General features: G+C 37.6%; 1 protein-coding gene across 7 annotated transcripts in view; it reads left to right on the top strand.

The window, feature by feature from the left end:
• LOC110110834 (mitotic spindle checkpoint protein MAD1) overlaps window positions 1-25,066 on the top strand; it is a 95,964-nt gene that overhangs the window by 61,490 nt on the left and 9,408 nt on the right. For all 7 annotated transcript variants that reach the window (XM_028698092.1, XM_028698089.1, XM_028698090.1 and 4 more), the window contains 2 exons: window positions 24,657-24,744; window positions 24,833-24,902. In XM_028698092.1, the coding sequence (XP_028553925.1) occupies window positions 24,657-24,744; window positions 24,833-24,902 (158 nt within the window). The remainder of the gene's footprint in view (window positions 1-24,656; window positions 24,745-24,832; window positions 24,903-25,066) is intronic.

The raw sequence follows: 25,066 nt of genomic DNA, 5'->3' as shown, positions 1-25,066 counted from the left end.
ACCGGTGCGGCGCTTGCAGCGAAGGGGATAAAAAAATGTGTTATTTATTTTTATATAAGTACTCCCAAAAGCTCATGTAGTGTAGAGGGGGAAAATTTGTTTTCTTTCTAACATGTGCTTTTCTTCTTACAAAAAAAAAACCCTTAAACACTCACGTGACGGGTGGGGATAAAAAAAATACATTTGCAACCGCGGTGTCATTTTGACACCTACCTGAAGCGCTCACGTAGCGTCGAGGGGAAAGGTAGCGTCTTGGTTTTTCCCCTAAACGGGAGAGACGCCGGGAGGTTGCCGAAATTTGGATCGAAAATCCAAGGACTTGGACAAATTTGGAGCTTGATTTGAACCATAACTTGAGCATAAAATCAAACTTAAATCAAGTTTAATCAAATGAAATTGAAATGAACAAAGTGAACTTTGACATTGAACTAAAACTTGTGGACCGAAGCTGACAAAGAACTCGAACCACAGGGGATTTGGACTCAAACTAAACTTGTGAACATGAGTTGAACTTGTGCCTTGAGACTCAAACAAGGACATGAATTGGGACTGAATTTGGTTGGAACATCAAATGAGCTAAATGAAAACTTGGCTATAACTTGTAAGCTTTGATTTATAAGCTTGGACTTGATTGGAATCAAATCCAAATGAGAAATGAACATGAGCCCAACTTGATAATGACATAAAATTTTAATGGTGATTTTTAAAGAATTTTCATTTTCGAATACAAGTGTTAACTAGGAGATGTCATTCAAGCCCTATGCAAATGAATAAGGATGCTTGCACTTTGACATGGAACTCCTTGAACAATAACATTCAAATGATTGTAATTGGAACTGCAAATTTACGAAACCTTCAATAAAAGTCGTGTTCTATTCATGAAAATTATGCCAGTGGAGAAAGTTGCTTGGAAGGGACAAGGGATGTATAATCAATATGTGTATGAAAAGGCATACCACACATACAAGCATGAACATGAATCTATTGCATATACGTGATCCACTTGTAAATAGATGCATTAGAATATCTTAGCGAGTGCTAAAAAAATCATATACCGATGATGGAAGCACCCATATCAATCTTGCAAAGAGATGTAACAGTCCCTACAAGTGATATTTATACAAAATCAATATGGTATGCCCACAGGTGAAGTAAGAGAATTGTGGAGGATACAACCCTCTTTCTACCAATGTATCAAAGGCTTAGTGAATCTTCTACCTACAAGGGAGAATATCACAGTGAATGCAAGCTTCTACGAACTGTCGTAGGAGATCTGTTCTACACCCAATATACTGTTTACAAACAAAATACAAAAATGATTGTATCAAATGCAAAATCCTACGAGTCATTGTGGGAGACCCGTCGTATACCCTATCTATTGTCCATAAGCAAAATACTAAACGACTACACTGCAAATGTAAGGCAGGAGATTAGTTAGTGCACTACGATCCACCTGCAGAAAGCAACAGTAGTGCACGACAGCCTACCTGTACGAAGCAGCGAACAACTCTATTAAGAAGCTGCTACGCCACGCCACCAGATCCGCAACTTCTATGCAAACGGACAGAAGGCGTCTACAAATACTTTCAAAGTACCCCCGCACGTGCACTGTAGTTTGTATACACATAGGTACACTAAAATGGGTAAAAACAATCAAACACCCGCATGGGCCCCGACGAGCGTGTTATTGGTACACACGTGATGTCTAGGGATGCTACGCGGGTTATTAAATTTGAACCCGATCCTCCTAAGAGGGTAAATAGGAGTCGACAAGGTTCAAGAAATAATTACAAAATGCCCCCCAAACACCCGCATGGGCCCCGACAAACGTGTTATTGGTACATATGTGATGTCTAGGGATGTTGCGCGTGTCAATAAGTGAATTCTAGTTCGAACTCGATCCTTCTATACGGATCAATAAGAGTCGACAGGGTTCGAACCTTCAAACAAATACACGGTTGTGGCGACCAGTATATTTGTTTTAATATATTCATATTAGGCCTTTAAGGTCTATAATCATGAGAATTCACAAACAAAAGCATAGAGCCTACGAAATCCGATCCTCTGTCGATAGCCAAACAGAGTCGACAAAGTTCGAGTTACAAATGAAAATGTTCCCAAACACCCCAGTGATTGCCGTGGCTAATGTTTATCTCAATCGGAGGGGTTCACAAACATTTTTTAATGTCCACTCAAAATTCAAAAACCCGCCACGTGGCGCGTTCCCATTGGGCGCCGCCATTCCAGCGCCAATCAATGGCGCCGGCGGTCAGTTTGACAAAAAATGGTAAAAAAAATTCAGAAAAATGCCAGATCTTCCAAAATTCACAGAAAATCGAATTTTCCACCAAATTGGACGTTTTTGGGCTCGTTGGAAAGGGAATTTAATGTAGTATTTATTAAATTTAAAATTAAGTTAATTTGGTCACTGTGTTGTGAGATATTATTGATTGTTTAAAATCAGTGTTTTATGAATTTCTCATAATCTAGTGATCAATTGAGCCCCAAATTTTGGTGAAAGATTACTGGGTATCGTAGGCATGTTCACTGATTTTTCTAGGGTCAAATACCCAATGGATTTCTGTTATATGAATTTTCAAGGTAAAGGGTTCATTTTGGACCTTTTTTTTTGAAAATTCACAACTCTCTAAATTCTTAGTGTTTTGTTATGAAATTTCTATGGTGTGAATAAATGTGCACCAGGATTAGGCACCAAATTTCAGGCCAATTTGAACTGTAGAGACACTTATAAAAAATATTTAAGAAAATATTTAGAAAACTTAAAAAATTTCTAGGGCATTGTACACACACCTAATAGGGGTGAAACTTGAACACAATAAACATAGTGACATTTTAAACCATAGGTTTAAATTTCACCCAATTTGGAGCTCATTAGGTCTAAAAATTAAACAAGTTAAAATTAACCCCTTAATTGAGCTTTAAAAGTTCCAAAAATTACAATAAATCAAGTTTAAATCCAAAAAATATAAACAATACCTCTAACTCACCAGAATCAAACCCTTAATCAATGAAAAATAATACCAATTTGATTTGACAGCAAATTTTGCTTTAATTTAATTTTGAGTGAAATTGAATATTTAATTAAAATAATTAATTAAGAATTTTTCAAATACTCGGGAATCTCTCCTTAGGTCATTCCTGACCTTTGGAGTTGATTTCAATTAGTTGAGAGTTCATTTGGAACAAAATCATAAAAAGCCTTCTAATTAAACAATTTCAAAAATTTAATAAATGCATCAAACTTCAAAATTTTATAATTAAATGTAGAAAAATCCAAATTGACCAAACTCACTTGCATTCAACTCATAATGATGTCTAATATTTATTAAAAATATCAAAATTTCAAAAAACCATTAAATTTGAAAAGTCAACTTTTTGGTCAACCTAAGTTAAAATCTGTTCAAAACTTCAAACTTTCGTAATAAAATTCAAAAAAATCCAATTTCAGCGAACTTATAGTCTAACTGATCGTATTAAGGTATAGTATTTTAATAAAATATTAATTTTCTAGAAAACAGTCATAATTAAAAAGTCAACTTTTGACCCGTTAATTAAATGATTAAAATAATCCAGAAAATTCATAAAACTCAAAAATCACTTTAAAACTCCTATTAATGTTAAAACCAGTAATCAACCAACCTTAACTAAAATTTATTAACCTTTAAACTTTAATCAAATCAAAACGCTTAATTATACCGGGTAAAACTAGGTAACCCAGGCCTACGAGGCTATTAGCTTATCTCTAAGGAGAAACAAAGGTGGTATCCAACAAATAATTAAAATCTATTTAAAATTAACTTTATGTCATTAATATTTAAACTCAAATCAAAACTTTCCCTTAAGCCTTTCAATCAATTAAAACTTCAAACAACTTCAACAAATTGCCCTCCATAGGATATATCCAAACTACATGTCTTACCTGTCACACTTTAGATGGTTTTCTAGGACAACCAACTATAGTTTTAGGATAGGCCGATGTTTACTTTTCCGTTGTGTGCCAGGTTTTCGAGCTTTCACTGCATGCTGGTTGTTAGCTTAGAATTGATTGAATGTCTGTTTATTTATTTACTGCACTCTGTTGAACATTTAAATTTCAAATATATCAACTGCTTAAGATTGATTATAAATGCTTGGGATTATATATAACTGCTGATTATTAGGATAACCCTACAGGATCAAGTCTAGATTTTTCAATTTTGCTTTATGTAATTTGATATAATTTGAGTTGTATTTAAAGTGATTTGAGTTGGGATGTTTAAATCCAAATTGAATTCCAAAGTGGAGAAGACATTCCTAAATGGGAGAGTTTTCGTGCATTTGGAAGATGAAGTTTGGATGCTCTTCAAATATTCAAAGAGGAAAGATAACATTGCATTTAAGAGGGAGTTTCTTTTCATTTGAATATTCGGAACCGACGAATCAAGATGCTCGTGAGAAGATAAAGAAGCGGATAACGAGAAGAATCCCAAATCTCAAAGTCACTTGAGTTCTAGGTTTAGAATCCGGGTTGTTGTCAGTGGTGCCCGACCACTTTACTTTCAGCAGACCTTGGTTTGTAATAAGCAAGACAACTTTGCCTATGGTCATTTATTAATTAATTCATTTATATTTCATGTTTGATGTGATTGCGTATATAATTACATGCTTTTCATAGTTTTTTGGCGTTTGTGTACCGCTTTTATTTTTTGCCTGGACTCGTGAGAGTGAAAATTTTTATACTCATAACTTTAAAAAGTTTAAGATTTTAGCGATTCTGAATAACATAGAAAGATAACGAACTTAGGGATTAGCCGGGGATCAACCCCGGGGTCGCATGCATATTTCTGCACTTCTTCTCTCCTTGCTTTAGACCTTTTCCCGCATGCGGGTAGAGTCCAGATAGTCTGACCTATGAGGACGAGGTGCCGGACCTGAGGAAGTCCAGTCTTCTAAAAAATTATTTTATAAGCCTGTTTTTTAACTTTCAAGCATACTTGATTTGAGGTTGTTAACCAGCATGCATTGCATTGTAAACAAATTAAAAGAGTCAAAATTTTAATTGCATTAGTTCTTAGCATCTTAAACCCAACATAAGTCTAAGGGGACAATTAGGATCCGCTCTAGATGTCGGCCCCGTTCTCAAAAACTTTTCTTAAATAATATTCTTACCACTCAACATTAAAAGACCGGACTCATAATCTTTAAAGCGCTTAGGTGGTTTAGCTGGCTCCACAATCCAGGCCGGGGTAAGTCCAGATTTGCATTGCACTAGTTAGGTTCGGGTCACTTTTTAGTACCCAATTTAGATTTAGGTTCTGAGGCAGGCTCGGGCTATAAGACCTCAACCTCCCGGAATTGAATCACAACATTCTAATCATGGTTTAAAATTGCGCAATATGAGGCTCGCCTTGAGGCCCGCCTTTGCGCAATTCCAGTAAAAAACGCCTCGATGCTTACGCCTCGAGTTCTTTTTATGAGGCTCGAGCCTCAACTTGGTTGAGGCCCGCCTTGAGGCTCGCCTCGCCTCACTAGCATGAGGCTTACGCCTCACGTATTATATATTAAAAACCTACAAAAATCTTGAAGTAAATGCCTGACATTTGGACTATAGGAGAGTAGGAAGGGAGAGAGCAGTTTATCATAATTGATGATTCAAATGAAGAACCTCCTTTAGTGAATGATAGTGCTGATGACTTATGAGTCCTTAATGTGATATGTCATTGCTATTTATTTTTGGAAATTGAATTATATTTTAATGAAAAGAATATTGGAGATTAGGGAAAGATAGAATTTTGAGTTAAATTATATTCAGGTTGTCTTATTGTTGGGATATTTTTGATTTCACTTTATATCTTATGTTTTTTTTTATGTTTTATATTATTCACTCATTAGTATATAAAAAATTAATAATTTCATGTGTTACGCAATCTTTTTATTTTGAGGCTTACGCCTCAAAACGCTTGAGGCTTACGCCGTCGCCTCACGAATGAAAAACGCCTCAATACCCGAATACGCAATTTTAAACATTTGATTCTAATAAAATTGATCATTTAAACTTAAATCATTTCAATCAAATTCAAGGCCCAACACTTTAGGATAGACCGGGGCACTTCTGAATTATTTCAGAATCCCAAGTGCCTCCTACCCTTCTTCCTTTCACTCTGAAAATTAAATGTTCAAAACTTGATTTATTCCCTATTCAAATTTCAAACCTTACCTTCCTTTGATATCGAGCCTTAAAATCTTAAATGAAATTTATAATGCTATTTTAATCGAGAATATTTCATAGGAAACTCCGTTTTCCTATGATGTAATCAATTTAAGAGGGCTTACGCTCGTAGGAGATTTAGTAAACCACGACCAGATTTTTAAAAATCAATTTTTCAAAAACCTCAATTAATCTCTTTGGGAAAATCAAACCCGACGATTATTATCGTCATTTTCAAAACGATCGATAGTGATTGAATTTTCTTTCTTCGAAGAGATATATCAATTATTATCGTTGATTTTGATTATGAAACTAATGATCTTTTATCTAGATTAGCATAGTCAAACACTCGATTAAATTTTATTTTGACCCTCCAGGTCAAATATGTGATTCTTTTCTCAGTTTGACTGCCAAAATCATGATAGAAATATAAAAGTTTTGAAATTTTAACACAATTAGTGAATGATATTCTCGCCGTTTAGATGATATATTGTTCTTAATGTCGTGTTTCGATTCCAAAACTAAATTCAGCCTTTTAACTTTCCTAAAAAATTTGTACTTTTTCAAAACTATACTTTTTCAACCAAAACAAAAAATGGCGACTCCGCTGGGGATAATCTCTCTCTCAATCTCTAATAGCGGTATAAATTTTATTGCATCGGTAGTTTTAACTACTTTTCTCTCCCCTCTACTCATTTCTCTCTTGGGTGAGTGTGGCCAACTCAATTAAGATATATCAAATGAGAGGTGAGTGTAGGAAAACTCCCTCTAGGTCAGGCTTTGACATTTTGCCTCCAAGTTGATTGGTAGAGCAAAAGAGTCAAGCCTAACCTTTTTAAACCTTTTTATAAATGTTAGAAACTCACATGTTTAGATTAATCAACAGCATGCTGAGTTATATAACTTATAAAAAATCTTTCAATTTTAAAATCTAAGTTTTCAATCTCTTAGTAGAATCCAAATCTTTTCAACGTTTACGTGATCGTTATGTTGTATCGCTATATATTGGATTATAATCTTTACAATTCGATATATACGATCAAGTGTAGAATTCGCTTTTAAGGTTTGTTCTAAAAATTCAATTCTTCCGGCAAAGTCAAATTCTGACATTTCATTCCTAGGCCACTAACTAGAATGAAAGAGTTAGAGTCAGCTTTCTAAAATTTTCCCTAATTATTGTGAACCCTTTTGTTGAATGAAAATTCAACACAGTGAGTTCCAAAAATAAGGAGAAATGCTGTCGGCTTTTTGAATTTTCAAATCTTCATCTTTCAAATCAATTCAATTCTCATTATTACATGTATTACCATGACACTTTCAAATGGTATAACATGTATTCGATCATTTTCAAATTCAAACATCCTTTCAAAATTCATTTAAATCAAACTCAAGTCATCATTGTTATACGCTTTCTACAACATTCGTTTGTAGTTAGGCATATACAATGAAAGCTTAACTTCTCTTTAAATCAAAGTTAACTTGTATATCTTATTGTCGCACATCGGATTATAAGTCTTATAATTCGATATACATAATAAGATATATATTTCTTTTCAAAATCAAATCCAAAGTTCTAATTCAAATCTTCTCTCTTCTAAATCTCAGATAATCAAATCACTTGCAATGGCTGGAAAATTGTTGTTCTCAATGGACCGCGACCTAATGATTGAAGAACTGATCTATGAGAATTCGATTCAGTTTGGAATAGGGTTTAAATCTCTGAGATTGGTAATGAATGAGAATACTTTGGTGGACTTTGCTGTTGAGGGTCAGAAGGATGCCCCTTTAGTTCAGTGATGCCCCTTCTAGTCTCTGGTCTGCACTAAATCTCGCTTCCGCACCCATGCGAAAAAACTAGAAGCTGCCACTGAAGGCAAGTCAGTGTTTGAGAACGGATCCTCCAGTTCTGAAGCCCTCTATGGCCGCTGAGGAGCTGCCAATCCATGCCTCTTCTCCACTTCTAAAAGGGAGTTGTTTTCACCCCCTTGCAGCTGCTGAGGGGGAGGAGAGAGTTACTAGGATAGTTAGCACTCCGTCGAGCCCAGTGGATTACTCAGTTAAGAGAACTCCAAAGGAAAAACTCACTTTGAGGACTAGGATGTTTAGGAACATCATCCACACCTATGCTGCTCAGACATGTGAGACCAAAGAACAATATGTGAGACACCCGAAAGGGGTTATCTCACATAAACTTGAGAAAGAAGTGTTAAAGGAAGAAAAGTCTGAAGCAAAGAATCTGACTCCTCAGCCAGCGAGGAAGAATAAGAAATTTGTCAAGCAACCTGCAACTTCAGTTTTAGTGGATGGATATCATTGGGTGCCTCGCCTTCCATCTGCAAAGACGAAGGAAATAGTGTTAACCGGGTCTATCCAGAGTCGCCACTTTAGCGGTAGACCACTGACCCCACCTTCAAAAATGTCCAAGCTGGCCCCAGTGATCGCCAAATCTAAAGAAATCATTAAATAGCAGAAACCAGTTGATGTTAAGGGCAAGAGGCCCATGTCTCCAGATGAATCATATTTGCGAAAGAAGTTTAGCAGATCTATTGGCATTCAAATTAGAGAACCTCAAATTCAGCCGCCAATTGAACTCCCTCGACTCCCAGTTCAGGGATGTGAGGATTCTGTTCCGATTGATGTTGGAGTCCCCGCTGTTCAAGCTCCTCCATCACCAATTAAGATTGATATCTCTCACCCTACTAGGGATGTCACCTTTGCGACTACCACCCTGGGACAGTCGAAGGGGAGGAGACGATTCAAAATCTTGATGAAAAAATGTTAGATCAGATAGTTGCACAAGAACTCTCTGAAGAATACGCTAAAATTAACGACATCTTAGCTAAACTAAATGTAGAAGAGTTCGATCAAGTCATAGAATATGAAGGATACTTACCAATCTATGCTGAAGCAATAGATGGGAGACCAGTTGAGGAGGTAGTACAAGAAATTAGAGATATTCTTAAGAAGAAGGCCGTTGAAGAATTCAATCCAGATAATGATGATTTGTTAGTAGAGGAAGATCCAGTAGCAGATGTTCATATGGTTGAAACTCGAGCATCAATTAAGGATGTAGAGCTTTCTAAACACCGCTTTGATAAACAAGAAGAATCAGCAGCAGTAGATTCAGACTCGAATATTTCTGTTAAATTGAAGGAAAAAGATGAATATATCCAGAGTCTTGAAAGAAAGGTTGAGAAGATGATAATAAGGATTGAACAGATGCAGAATCAGATTTTTTAGTCACAGCAGTCTAAACCCGAGCAGTTGCAGCCTACAGTACACACAATGGGCGGGCGTAGCAGGAAAGCTGATTCAAACCCTAAACCTCAAGAAGTTACTTCTCCTGTTTCTCCGGCAGATAAAGACATTCGCCAAATGATTGAAACCCATGTAAGGGAGGCCCTAGCTCATTCTCAAGGAACTGTATCTACTCCTAAGGGTAGACCCTACCCTTGAGGAATATGATTTAGTTCCTTATCCGAAGGGCTTCGTGCCACCTTCTTTTAAAGTTTTTTGTGGTTTAGAAAATCCGAGGCAGCTTTTGGCCCATTTTCGAGCGAGCTATTGCAACGCAGGAGGGTCAGATGCTCAACTTTTTCATCAGTTTGTGAGTTGTCTGTCCGGTATTGCTTTTGAGTGATACGCAGATCTTCCAAATGGTTCAGTGAAAATTTTTATAGAGCTTGAGGGTCTATTCTTAAAAAGATTCTCAGGAGCTCAGCAGCGTGTAACCGTTGGCAATCTCGTCATTAAAAAGCAAAAATCGGACGAGCCTTTGGTTGATTACATCTTGAGATGGCGAAACCTTTCGATGAAATGTGAACCCCAATTGCAAGAGCATTATGCAGTGGAGATTCTTCTATAGAATATCCAAGGGCTTATTAATTTTCTGCTAAAGAGGTTTACAATCAAAACCTTTGAAAAGATTCTTAATAAAGCTAGTAATCTACAGGAAGATGCCTCCAAAATGTCATTCCTAAAAGATTCTACTGAATATAAGAAGGCTAGCAAACCGTTGAAATCCTTTGAAAAGAGAATAACAACGATTTCAGCAGTTGACAAAGGGAAGAAACCGATCAATATCCAATCGAGTAATACTACAACTCAACAAACTAAAAAATCTCAACATTTTCAGGTAACTTCTCAACCTACTAGAGAATCTCACCAGATTAATTTTAAAGAGAGATTGATTCGTCTGTATCCATTTAAAGGGGAGTCGGTGAGGAAGATTTTTAAGAGCCTTCAAAAGAAGCCAGATTTTCGATTGCTGGAGGCCAAGAAGCCGGAAGAGGCAAATAAAAATTGACGATCCAACTTTTTGCCCCTACCACCGCATGTTAGGCCCCACAATCGAAGACTGCATAGTCTTTAAGGACTGGCTTGAGAAGAACTTCTGTCAAGGTAACATCATAATTCCAAAGGAGTACCTGGTCGATCCGGATCAGGGTTCTATCAAATCCATTTCAGGTAAAAACTCTAATTTTTCTTTGTCCCTTGAAGATGGTTGGGATATAACATTATCCCGGGCATTTAAAAAGTCGATTAACCGATCTTTTCATCTTTTTCAACAGTTACCGACGAGAGCTCGAGGCCCGATCTGGGAAGTTGATCTGGAGGCATCGCAGGAGGATGTTGGGATGTTTTCCTCTCCAGTAGTTGTAGGAACTACTGTAATAAATAAAAATGAAAAGAATCTCTCGGGGCCCTCCTGGCTCAAGACAATGACGAGGGTCCTAAGGTAATAGTGACCTGAATAAGGCATTGTCCACCATGAGTTTTGGAATAGGCAAAGGAAATTCATCCTTAGGACATGTCTTATTCAGGTCTCTATAGATAACACAGCCCGAATTTGACCATTTTTCTTTCGAACAGGCACGACGCTGGCTACCCAAGAAGGATATTGTTCCTCCCGGATAAATCCAGCCTCGGCCAATTTCTTGACTTCAGAAATGACTTGTTGTTTGATCTCTAGACGTATGCGTCGTGGAGCTTGTTTGACAGGAATGACATCATGTCGAATTCCAAGTTTATGAACTACTACATTGGCGGACAAGCCCGGCATTTCATCGTATGTCCAGGCGAAATAGTCCTTAAACTCGGATAGAAGTTGAATTAGATCCTTAGACTCATCCTCATTTAACAAAGAACTTATGAAAGTGGGGCGAGAGTCATCCTCTGTTCCAAGGTTGATTTCTTTAAGTTCATCAACTATCGATTTGATTTCTTCTTCAAATTCAGGGGGTGCATCCCGAATTTGAACTTCATCGGAATCGTCTAAGGTCTCCAAACAAAGTTTATCGAGTGAATCAACGACTTATGTAGGGACACTTTCAGATTCAGATTGACTAGTTATCATCAAGAAATATTCATCATCAAATGAGCTAACGGTACTAAAGCCGATATCATTTGTCCAATTTTTATTGAATTTTGAATTCCAAATATTTTTGTGGTATCTAGCTTGACCCTTAGTCTATCGACTCGGAGCGAAACCCTTAGAGATAAGAGCTTTAACACCGACAGGAAAGTAGCCAAAAGGTAATTCCATTAATTCATTGAAAACTGCCTCAAGGATTACATCATCTTCGTTCCTTGAAGAGGAGCCAGGGAAGAACTTCTGGACTTTCCTTACATCTCCATCTAAGTTAGGGGCATCCTTAGTTACTAACCCTGAGACTCTGTCAACAGGCAGTGGAGTTAAGGTTAAGCATTCAACTGCCCTATTAAGCTTTTCATATAGAGTCAATTCAGGCTCATCACTTTGAAGTTTTGAATTGTTACCCTCCTGGTCACTATCTGAATCTAAGGTGAGATGAAATTTTGGAGGAGGATTGATTTTTCTGTAGTCAAAAGCAATTCTAGCACCCATCTTTTTTTATTCTTCATTAGAATTTGTCTTAAGTTCGATGTATATTGGGGGATTTCTTTTTTCAACTGAAGGGCGACCTCGGCCGCGTGCTCTTTGGGCCATCCTCCCACCTCTTTGAGGTAAATCATTTGGAGGCCTAAAGACCACGCGCTCGACGTCGTCTTCACTACATGAACTTTGTCTTTTTTGATTCTTGACCTTTTCTTTTCTCAACTTTTGAATTGCTTTTGAACTTTGACTTTCTACTTTTTCCTAGTTAACGTTGATCTCTTCCTGAGATTTGGCAGCGGACCCTTTGGGAACATAATATGCAGCGTCCTCGTAGATCCCGATCTCGTGAATAGAGAATGGTTGCAGATCACCCTTAATTTCAAACTCAATACCATCTCGTTGGTACTTGATGCATTGGTGTAGGGTGGAAGGAACCATCCTATATTCATGGATCCAGGGCCTACCTAGGAGAGCGTTAAAGGACGTCACCGAATCGATTATATGAAATTTTGCTTCAGTTTTTAACTCTTCTATCTCTAGAAGAACTGTGATTGAACCTAAAGCCTTCTCGCCCTTTACGTTGAAACCACGAAGCACCATTCTATCGGTTGAGAGCTTGCTAGTATCAACCCTAAGATATGCGAGAGTCTTTATGTTCATCACGTTGATCGATGCACCCGGATCAACAAGAACTCTTAATAGCTTGAAATTGCCCACATTTACGGTGATGTAATGTGGACGATTGTGATCGGCAGCCCCTAGGAGTTGATCTTCATCGGAGAAGGTAACTCCTGTATTTCCTTGAAGTACAAAGCTTCTTCCCAAGAAGTTGAAGCGAGTTGAGCTAAGCAAATCTCTGGGTCGAGAATTGCTTTAATTAGAGTCTCCCTCATCTCTTTTGAAAGGATAAGGGCGTCATAAATGCTCAACTTAGCATGTAACTTCCTAAGGTGAGCTAAGACATTATACTCAACACTTAGAATGTTAACACCAGGACCCGGTGAATTTGAAGGATGGTTTGATTGTTGAGTGTGGATTTGAATCGGATCAGTGGAAACAACTTGTTTTCCCTTTTCCCGTGAGGGAAGCCTAGGGAAAACCTTACCATCACGCAGTTGTACTTGCACAATTTCATCGGAAGAACAAGCTATGGGGAGGTCTACGCTCTCCTTAGGCGATTGATTGTCATTTTCTGAGTGAGAATCTGAATCTGAGAAATCTTTCATAACGGGTCTCCCTTGAAAGTTAATTTCTGGGGTATCACCATCTGATAAGACATCAGATTCATTTTCCCCTTGAAGGGTCAAATCTGGAGGGCCGAGTTATTGAACTTCTTGATTGATCTCAGCTAGTTCTGGGTTATTTTCAACAGAAGAGTCATATGGAATTACATTCTTAACATTAATTATTAAGATTTGAGCAGAAAGATCTTTCTTTTTATTTTATTTTCGACCCTTTGCATTTGATGGGGTAAAGTAAAAGTCAGATAACATTAGTGGGGCCAGTGGTTTTGAGCCACCATCCACCACTTGTGCAGATCTCTCATCAACAAATTTCCTCTCTACAGAAGGTTCTCTCTTTTCATTTTTATTTATTACAGTAGTTCCTACAACTACTGGAGAGGAAACCATCCCAACATCCTCCTGCGATGCCTCCAGGTCAACTTCCCAGTTCGGGTCCCGGCCTCTCGTCGGTAACTATTGAGAAAGATGAAAAGATCGGTTAATCGACTTTTTAAATGCCCGGGATAATGCTATATCCCCACTATCTTCAAGGGACAAAGAAAGATTAGAGTTTTTATCTGAAATGGATTTGATAGACCCCTGATCCGGATCGACCAGGTACTCCTTTGGAATTATGATGTTACCTTGATGGAAGTTCTTCTCGAGCCAGTCCTTAAAGACTATGCAGTCTTCGATTGTGTGGCCTAACATGCGGTGGTAGGGGCAAAAAGTTGGATCGTCATTTTTATTTGCCTCTTCCGGCTTCTTGGCCTCCGGCAATCGAAGATCTAGCTTCTTTTGAAGGCTCTTAAAAATGTTCCTCGCGGACTTTCTTTTAAATGGATACGGACGAGCCAATCTCTCTTTAAAACTAATCTGGTGAGATTCTCTAGTAGGTTGAGAAATTACCTGAAAAGGTTGAGATTTTTGAGTTTGTTGAGTTGTAGGATTACTCGATTGGATATTGATCGGTTTCTTCCCTTTGTTAACTGCTGAAACCGTTGCTGTTCTCTTTTCAAAGGAATTCAACGGTTTACTAGCCTTCTTATCTTCAGTTGAAGGAATGGCACTTTGGAGGTCTCTTCCTGTAGATTACTAGCTTTATTAAGAATCTTTTCAAAGGTTTTGATTGTAAACCCTTTAGCAGAAAAGTAATAAGCCCTTGGATATTGTTTAGAAGAATATCCACTGCATGTTGCTCTTGCAATTGGGGTTCACATTTCATCGAAAGATTTCGCCATCTCAAGATGTAATCAACCAAAGGCTCGTCCGGTTTTTGCTTTTCAATGACGAGATCGCCAACAGTTACACGCTGCTAAGTTCCTGAGAATCTTTTTAAGAATAGACCCTCAAGCTCTGTAAAAGTTTTCACTGAACCATTTAGAAGATTTGCGTATCACTCAAAAGCAATACCGGACAGACTACTCACAAACTAACGAATAAGTTGAGCATTTGACCCTCCTGCATTGTAATAGCTCGCTCGAAAATGGGCCAAATGCTGCCTCGGATTTTTTAAACCACTAAAACTTTAAAAGAAGGTGGCAGGAAGCCCTTCGGATAAGGAACTAAATCATATTCCTCGGGGTAGGATCTACCCTTAGGAGTAGATACAGTTCCTTGAGAATGAGCTAGGGCCTCCCTTACCTGGGTTTCAATCATTTGGTGAATGTCTTTATCTACCGGAGAAACTGGAGAAGTAACTTCTGGAGGTTTAGGGTTTGAATCAGCTTTCCTGTTATGCCCGCCCATTATGTGTACTGTAGGCTGCAACTGTTCGGGTTTAGACTGCTGTGACTGAAAAATTTGATTCTGCATCTGTTCAATCCTTATCATCATCTCCTCAACATTTCTTTCAAGATTCTGGATATATTCATCTTTTTCCTTCAATTTAACAGAAATATCCGAGTCTGAATCTACTGCTGCTGATTCTTCTTCTTTACCAGAGCGGTGTTTAGAAGGCTCAACATCCTTAGTTGATGCTCGAGTTTCAACCATATGAACATCTGCTATTGGATCTTCCTCTACTAACAAATCCTCATTATCTGAATTGAATTTTTCAACAGCCTTCTTCTTAAGAATATATCTAATTTCTTGTACTACCTCCTCAACTGATCTCCCATCTATTGCTTCAGCATAGATTGGTAAATATCCTTCATATTCTATTACTTGATCGAACTCTTCTACATTTAGTTTAGCGAAGATGTCGTTAATTTTAGCGTCTTCTTTAGTGAGTTCTTGTGCAACTATCTGATCTAACATTTCTTCATCAGGATTTTGAATCGTCTCCTCCCCTTCTATTATCTCAGGGTCGGTAGTCGCGAAGGTGACATCCCCAGTAGGGTGTGGGATATCAATCTTAATTGGTGATGGAGGAGCTTGAACAACGGGGACTCCAACATCAATCGGAACAGAATCCTCACATCCCTGAACTGGGAGTCGAGGGAGTTCAACTGGTGGCTGAATTTGAAGTTCTCTAATTTGAATGCCAATAGATCTGCTAAACTTCTTTCGCACATATGATTCATCTAGAGACATGGGCCTCTTGCCCTTGACATCAACTGGTTTCTGCTCTTTAATGATTTTTTCAGATTTGGCGATCACTGGTGCTAGCTTGGACAGTTTTGAAGGTGGGGTCAGTGGCCTACCGCTAAAATGGCGACTCTTGCTGGACCCGGTTAACACTATCTCCTCCGTCTTTGCAGATGGGAGGCGAGACACCCAATGATATCCATCCACTAGAACTGAAGTTGCAGGTTGCTTGACAAATTTTTTATTCTTTCTCGTTGGCTGAGTTGTCAGATTCTTTGCTTCAGACTTTTCTTTCTTTAACACTTCTTTGTCAAGTTTATGTAAGATAACGCCCTTCAGGTGTCTCACATATTATTCTTTGGTCTCACCTGTCTGAGCAGCACAGGTGTGGATGATGTTCCTCAACAGCAGTCTAAACCCGAACAGTTGCAGCCTAGGAATGAAATGTCAGAATTTGACTTTGCCGGAAGAATTGAATTTTTAGAACAAACCTTAAAAGCGAATTCTACACTTGATCGTATATAACGAATTGTAAAGATTATAATCCAATATATAGCGATACAACGTAACGATCACTTAGACGTTGAAAAGATTTGGATTCTACTAAAAGATTGAAAACTTTGATTTTAAAATTGAAAGATTTTCTATTAGTTATATAACTCAACATGCTGTTGGTTAATCTAAGCATGCGAGTTTCTAACATTTATAGAAATGTTTAAAAAGGTTAGGCTTGACTCTTTTGCTTTACCAATCAAGGTGGAGGCAAAATGTCAAAGCCTGACCTAGAGGGAGTTTTCCTACACTCACCTCTCATTTGATATATCTTAATTGAGTTGGCCACACTCACCCAAGAGAGAAATGAGTAGAGGGGAGAGAAAAGTAGTTAAAACTACCGATGCAATAAAATTTATACCGCTATTAGAGATTGAGAGAGAGATTATCCCCAGCGGAGTCGCCATTTTTTGTTTTGGTTGAAAAAGTATAGTTTTGAAAAAGTACAATTTTCTTTGAGAAAGTTAAAAAGTTAAATTTTAGTTTTGGTATCGAACACGACATTAAGAACGATATATCATCTCAAACGGCGAGAATATCATTCACTAATTGGTTCAAATTTCAAAACTTTAAATTTCTATCATGATTATTGTAGTCAAACTCTGGAAAGAATCACATTTGACTCTGGAGGGTCAAAATGGAATTTAATCGAGTGTTTGACTATGCTAATCTAGATAAAAGATCATTAATTTCATATTCAAAACTACGATAATAATTGATATATCTCTCCGAATAAAGAAAATATCAATCACCATCGATCGTTTGAAAATGACGATAATAATCGTCGGGTTTGATTTTCCTAAAGAGAATTAATTGAGGTTTTGAAAATTTGATTTTTAAAATCTGGTATGTGTTACTAAATCTCTTACGAACGTAAGCCCTCATAATTAATTACATCGTAGCAAAACGGAGTTTTCTACGAATACTCTCGATTAAAATAGCAGTATAAATTTCATTTAAGATTTCAATACTTGATATCAAAGGAGGGTAAGGTTTGAAATTTGAATAGGGATTGGATCAAGTTTGAACATTTATTATCAGAGTCAAAGGAAGAAGGGTAGGAGGCACTTTTGATTCTGAAATAATTCAGAAGTGCCCCGGTCTATCCTAAGTGTTGGGCTTGAATTTGATTGAAAGTGATTTAAGTTTAAATGATCAATTTTATTAGAATATTGGGATTCAATTCCCGGAGGTTGAGGTCTTATAGCACGAGTCTGCTCAGAATCTAAGTCTAAATTGGGTACTAAAAAGTGACCCCGAACCTAACTAGTGCAATGCAAATATGGACTTACCCCGGCCTGGATTGGAGAGCCAGCTAATCCACCTAAGCGCTTTAAAAATTATGAGTCCGGTTTTTTAATGTTGAGTGGTAAGGATGTTATTTAAGAAAAAGTTTTTAGAACGGGGCCGACATCTAGAGCGGATCATAATTGGCCCCTTAGACTTATGTTGGGTTTGAGATGCTAAGGACTAATGTAATTAAAATTCTCTTTTAATTTATTTATAATGCAATGCATGCTGGTTAACAAACTCAAATCAAGTATGCTTGAAAGTTAAAAAACAGGTTTATAAAATAATTTTTTATAAGATTGGACTTCCCCAGGTCAGGCACCTCGTCCTCATAGGTCAGACTATCTGGACTGTACCCGCAGGCGGGGAAGGGGCTAAAGCAAGGAGAGAAGAAGTGCAGAAAAATGCATGCGACCCCGGGGTCTATCCCCGGCTAATTTTCTAAATTCGTTATCTTTCTATGTTGTTCAGACTCGCTAAAATCTTAATTTTTTTAAAATTATGAGTATAAAAATTTTTACATCCTCGCGAGTCTCACGAGTCCAAGCAAAAAACAAAAGCGGCACACAAACGCCAAAAAACTACGAAAAGCAGGTAATTCTATACGCAATCACATCAAACATCAAATATAAATAAATTAATTAATAAATGTTCATAGGCAAAGTTGCCTTGCTTATTACAAACTAGGGTCTGCTGAAAGTAAAGTGGCCGGGCACCATTGACAACAACCCGGGTTATAAACCTAGAACTCAAGTGACTTTGAGATTTGGGATTCTTCTCGTACTTCTTTATCTTCTCACGAGCATCTTGATTCGTCGGTTCCGGATATTCAAATGAAAAGAAACTCCCCCTTGAACGGGGTGTTATCTTTCCTCTTTAGATATTTGAAGAGCATCCAAACTTAATCTTCCAAATGAACGAAAACTCTCCCGTTTAGGAATGTTTTCTCCTTTTTGGAATTCAAGTTGGATCTAAACTTCTCAACTCAAATCACTTTAAATACAACTCAAATTATATCAAATTCCATGCAAAATTGAAAAATCTAGACTTGATACTGCAGAGTTATCCTAATAATCAGCAGTTATATATAATCCCAAGCAGTTATAATCGATCTTAAGAAGTTGATATATTTGAAATTTAAATGCTCAACAGAGTGCAGTAAATTTGGTGCACATTTATTCACACCACAGAAATTTCATAATGAAACACTAAGAATTTAGAGAGTTATGAATTTTCAAAAAAAAAGGTCCAAACTGAACCCTTTACCTTGAAAATTCATATAACAGAAATCCATTGGGTATTTAACCCTAGAAAAATCAGTGAACATGCCTACGATACCCAGTAATCTTCCACCAAAATTTGGGGCTCAATTGACCACTAGATTATGAGAAATTCATAAAACACTGATTTTAAATAATCAATAATATCTCACAACACAGTGACTAAATTAACTTAATTTTAAATTTAATAAATACTACATTAAATTCCCTTTCCAACGAGACCAATAACGTCCAATTTGGTGAAAAATTCGATTTTATGTGAATTTTGGAAGATCTTGACATTTTTCTAAATTTGTTTGACCATTTTTGGTCAAACTAACCACCGGCGCCAATCCCAATGGGAGCGCGCCACGTGGCGGGCCGGGCCACGTCAGCGGTCCATCAGGAACGAACCAACGGCCAGGATCGCGCAACGTCAGCACCTGGACCGCGGAGGGGCGCGCGTTCGAATCCAGGGGAAGACGCGCGCGGTCGGAGAGGGGTGTCTTGGCGGTTTCTGGGTCGTCCGATTGCGCTAAAGGTGCGATCGGACGGCTCTGGTTGAGCCAGAATTAGGATTTTCAAATGCCCGTAACTTTCAAAATACTCGACGAAATTGCACGAAATTTGAATTGTAGCTAGAGGGCAACATGATCTAACAATGCATGGGGTTTGGAGGCTCCATGCATTGTTGATTTGCCACACTTTCAAATTGAAATTTAAATTTCAAATGGGCATAACTTACAATACAACCGTCGGATTTTCGACTTCTTGGGCTTGTTGGAAAACTGTTAAAATCCTCTTCAACTTTGTAGAAGACCTCAAGAGCTGGATCTAGCTGGATTTGAAGTTATTCTGGAATTTCATGATTCTCTCTCTAAACTATCTCTCTTCTCTAATTAGAGTTTTGGAGGCCAAGATCTTGTGGGGGAAGGCTAGGGATAGGCTTGAAGAAGGTTTTTGATCGGTTTTGGAGGCTGGAATAGCTTTTTGGATGAGAGGGATTGAGTGTGTGAGCTTATGATTAAAATATCCCTTAATTAAGATATTTTGCTCTATTCACTTGTCTCTAGATTAAATGGACGGCTATGATCAACTAAGGGAGTGTCTATGATCAAGCCATTTGTCCAAGGAGTTGGTAGGAGCAGGTGGATCAATGGACAAAGTGTACATGAGGTGGAAAATATCCCTTGGTCTCCATTTGGACACATGGAATGATGGGGGCTGCTAGATTTAGATCTAAGGGATGGAGAAGGTCCTAGAGAAGGTTCTGGAGTGATTCTAGACTGCTGGAACGAGCTAGAATGAATGGAGTGCCATGTCATCAATGGTTTGGGCCATTTAAAAGCTCCATTGACCATTTGTTGGCTGGTTTGACTTGTCAACAGGTCCACTCAGCTGACATGGCATGCCAAGAGCTGATGGGAGGCCTTAGAGGGGATTTGATATTTGAAGATTGAAGTTTGAATGAATTAGAAAGGATTTCAAAAAGGTTTGACCAATAAATTGAAGTTTGACTAAGTCAAATTTGACATGATTTGACTTCAAATAAATTCGAATGGATTTGAGTTAGGTTTGAAATGAGTTTGAGAGCTTGAATGGGCTAGATAGGTTAAATGGGTTGAAGTGCCATTTAGAGCCTTAAAGGGTATTTGGGTCAACCTAGGTTGACTTGGTCAACTAGGTTGACCCAAGGGGTGGGTCAAGGCTTAACAGGTTTGAAATGGCATTTGGAGATCATTAGAGGTGGTCTCATGGCTTAGATAGGTTATTTCAATCAAATCACCTGTTTGGACTCTTGAAGGGCCTCTTAGGTCAACCAGGTTGACCCAGAGTCTGGGAATAGGTTCAACAGGTTTGGTTTGATATTTGAAACTTGCTGGAGGTAGTTGCATTCAATTTGGAGATCGTGTGGTTTGAAATGAATATTTGAACCTTATAAGGATATTTTAGTCATTTTGACCCCTGTTCAACTGGGGGTCAAATTGGGTCTAACAAAAGGTGGTTTATTGCTCATAGAGAATTCACAAACAAAAGTATAGAGCCTACGAAATCCGATCCTTTGTCGATAGCCAAACAGAGTCGACAAAGTTCAAGTTACGAATGAAAATGTTCCCAAACACCCCGATGATGGCCGTGTTGAATGTTTATCTCAATCGGAGGGGCTCACAAACATTTTTAAATGTCCACCCAAAATTCAAAACCCCACAAAAATTCCAAAAATCTAAAAATTCAAAAAATATTTAAAATTGAAATAAACTATCAATCGGTTAAAACAAAATTCATTTACCATCCGCAACAGTTTGCCGGGTGGACAAATTTTACTACTATCAATAAACAAAATTCATTTACCACCCAAAATCTAAAATTTCAAATACTACTTTCGCTCACAAAGAGCCAAATGCATAGTCGAAAGTATCACTAGGATCCATTCTCAGACAGTATCCTGCCATTAAGGACGTGGTACGTGTCCTTTAACTGGCGGTTTGCCGCCAAATGGTACCATAGGATAAACGGTTATGACCCGGGGCCCTCTGAACCGGGTGGTTTTGCCGCCAAATGGCATCACGAAATACCAGTTATGACCAGCGCCAATACATTCCTTAATGACATCAAATCCTTGAGATATGAATCAATATGATATGATCGATAGGGCACAAAGCCCTTTGTTAGCTAAGGTGGATTCAAATTTGTCCCCTTAGACAAACATTCACCTCAGGTCTATAAGGTACTCTTGGACGAAGCAACCTATGGCTGCCGACAATATCAACATACAAGAAAGTACATTCAAGCTTTGCAAGCGGTGATGATGGATATGAAAGAATATGAATGACTCCTTGCAAACACAGATGAGGGAGTTACAACAAATGCAACACACTGTTTTCTAGCAAAAGCAACGCATTTGTGACAAGTACAAGCGCTTACAGTCGACGTTGGCAGACTTGCAGTTAATGCAGCCTGCCAGCGGGTAATGACAGAAGATGTGAAGTTTGCATAATAGATTTGTTCGCAAACAATGACACTGACAGTCACCCTACAAACACACTCAAGGGAACATACAACGAATGTAACTGTCTCCCTTTGTGCAACATCAGATAGCTTACAAATGAATACCCAAACCTATTTGTGAACAACAACAACGGATGAGCTATGAATATAACAGTCTTCCTATGATTAACATCAACTAGCTTACAGATACAGGCGACAATCATTATGAACATTGAAGGACAATACTCGATGATTATAACAACTCATCTACGAGCATGTGTAAAAGACCCGTCATACACACTATATGCTATCTACAAGCAAATACATAAAAACTATAGTAAATGCTAACCCTATGAGCAACACTAGAAGATCTGCATTTAATGCATCTTGCATGTAGGTAACAGTAGAATGCCTGCGATGCATACAACGGTCATGCTTACTAGCAATATTTGAAAACTGCACTATGTAAGTGTACGACACAAGCATATTATAATTGCATGTAGTTAGGAATGAGTAGACATATTGCAAGCATCCTCACCTAACATAAGAATGTACTAGATACATACACATTATTAGTTTTGAATTTCTTTAGTTTTGATAGTTACTAAGTTTGTAGTGGGGTTAGCCTGTTTTTTTCAATCTAAATTCCAACTCTAAAGAAAAAAACTAATGAGTCACACACTGAGCATAACAATTAGACTAAAAGAGAAATGAAAGAAAGGGTCAATCAAATTTTTATTCAACCTTATAAAATTCTAATATGCATACAATATACAAGTTGCAACACACAACATGCATTGTGCAAACACATAATGTAGGATGCAAATATACATGCCAATATACAGATAGATATATGAGTGTGTATGCATAACATACATATGTGTCGCGTACGTCCACTACATTGCATATAAATAACTGTCACATAAATACATCATGTAAAATGCATTCAACAACATATACCCATATAGGCCCTGATGATTGTGATGTATGTACTCATGTGAAATTTGAGGATATTGCGCGGGTTAAGAAATGAATATAAATTTGAGACCGATCCTTCTATGTGAATAGATAAGAGTCGACACGGCTCGAATATCAAATAAATGTACGGTCACGACGTTGACCGAGGTATTTATTTTATATGTTCATTTTAGGCCTTAAACATATATTATAAGAAAGATTCATTAATAAAAGCATAAAACTGACGACAAAATCGATCCTCTCTTAGCAAGTTGATAAAGTTGATAAGGTTCAACCAATAAATACCTGAATGATGGCCTTGTTGATAGAAAATCTCACAGAAGGGTATCCAAAATAATTAAAATGCCTCTCAAATTCCTATAAAATACAGCATCTAAATTGACAATGAAGTAACCCCGATTATGGCCGAGTTGACAGAAAAATTTAATTAGAGGGATTGACTCATAAAGATCTACCAAAACACCAAAAAAACTTCACATCCATTAAGAATATTGATATTTAAAATCAAAATTCAATCATCAAATACTAAAAGCAAAAATTCATCCACCCTCTACAACAGTTTGCTGAGATGGATATGTTTGAAAATCAGTTCTGCTTAGAAAGAGCAAATGTCTGGTCAAGAATATAATTAGGATTCATTTTTAATCTATTTCTTGCCAGTAAGGATATGACATATGTTCTCTAACCGGTGGTTTTGCTGCAAAATGACACCACAATTAAACAATTATCACCAAGGCCCTCTAATCGGGTGGTTTTGTTGCCAAATGGCATCATTAAATTACAGTCATGGTCAGAGCCCGTATGCTCCCCAACGACGCTAAATTTTTTAGTAATGACCGATAGGGCACAAAGTCCTCTGTTAGCTAAGGTGGCTTCAAATTTGTCCCCTTAAACAAACATTCACCCTAGGTTTATAAGGTATCCTAGGACAAAGAAACCCATGGTTGTCGACAAGGATCTTTTGGTCAGACTGGGTCAACTACCTCCTCTGGCTAAGTAGACTAGGGACCCTGATGGCCCGAGACGACATAACCATGGGATCTTGTTCGGGTCTATCATTATTCCCCAACCATCCGCTTCAAGTGCAAGGTGGTGAATTTCTAAGTTTAATTTTTAAATTTTAAAATACCTAAGCATGATGCTACTATACACCAGGTACTATGTATCTGTTTGACGACTAGCCTTAATCGAAAGTTCTCTCTCGTTATCAGGAGGGGTAATTAATTATAAGAGCTTGCGCCTATAGGAAACTTTAACTTAGATCATAAAATCCTCGCAACATGAGGGCAAAATCGCTGGGTGATGTCTTATTCAAAACCCAATCTTCTTCTTAAAATTTGCCTCAGAACCTAAATGTTATAACTCTCCTCGATGACCCAAAGAAAGAAAGGGGCCACAGAGAGGCCGGGATGCGAATTTTTTAAGCCCACAGTGTTTGGGATCCATTCACATATTGTTGACTGGGCATTAGCGTGATATTTAATATTTAAGGGTGGTTTAGAAAATTTTTTCCTTTAATTGAAATTTATCTACATTTAATTGTAAAAACAGAAGGCTTTGGCTGTACACTAGGTTATCCCCTGGTTTCTTCAAGCATCTGGATAGTATTGTCTGCTAGGTGCTTTGAACAACATTTTCTCTACAATTTTAGTTCTACTATCTATGAGATTGAAGTGAGCCCACGTTAACTTGTTGTTTTCAAACTCTTTCAGACCTTTTTGTTATGTTCCTCTACCAAGCATTTGAAATCATTTTATTTGTTTGGTCAACAGATGCAGGCAATGTAATCAGTGTAGGCATACCTGAAAAACTATCACAACTTAAAGAACAAATTGCAATACTTGAGAAGCGTGAAGAAAGGTGACCCCTTTGCTTAATGCTTAGATTTATTCCATAAAATTACCATTTTTATATTAGAATTAACTACTTATTTACCTACCTAGTGCAGATACAAGGCTGTTTTTGCGGAGAAGATTTCTGTTTTTAGAAGAGCATGCTGTTCGCTATTTGGCTACAAGGTATTTTTTTATTTTATTTTATCATGGCACATTAAAGTATTATCAAAAACCAAATGAATCGTATGATAAGGTAGTTATATACTGGTATGTTTGATATTATTAGTGAGCAATTTAAAAAAATATATATGAAGACTTTTCATGGTTGATCCAATACATTTTTTTTT

This window comes from Dendrobium catenatum, unplaced genomic scaffold (assembly GCF_001605985.2).
Source record: "Dendrobium catenatum unplaced genomic scaffold, ASM160598v2 fragScaff_scaffold_1056, whole genome shotgun sequence".
In the NCBI taxonomy this organism is placed as follows: domain Eukaryota; kingdom Viridiplantae; phylum Streptophyta; class Magnoliopsida; order Asparagales; family Orchidaceae; genus Dendrobium; species Dendrobium catenatum.
Note: the sequence above shows the minus strand (reverse complement) of the source record. Positions and strands in the feature narration are given on the sequence as shown.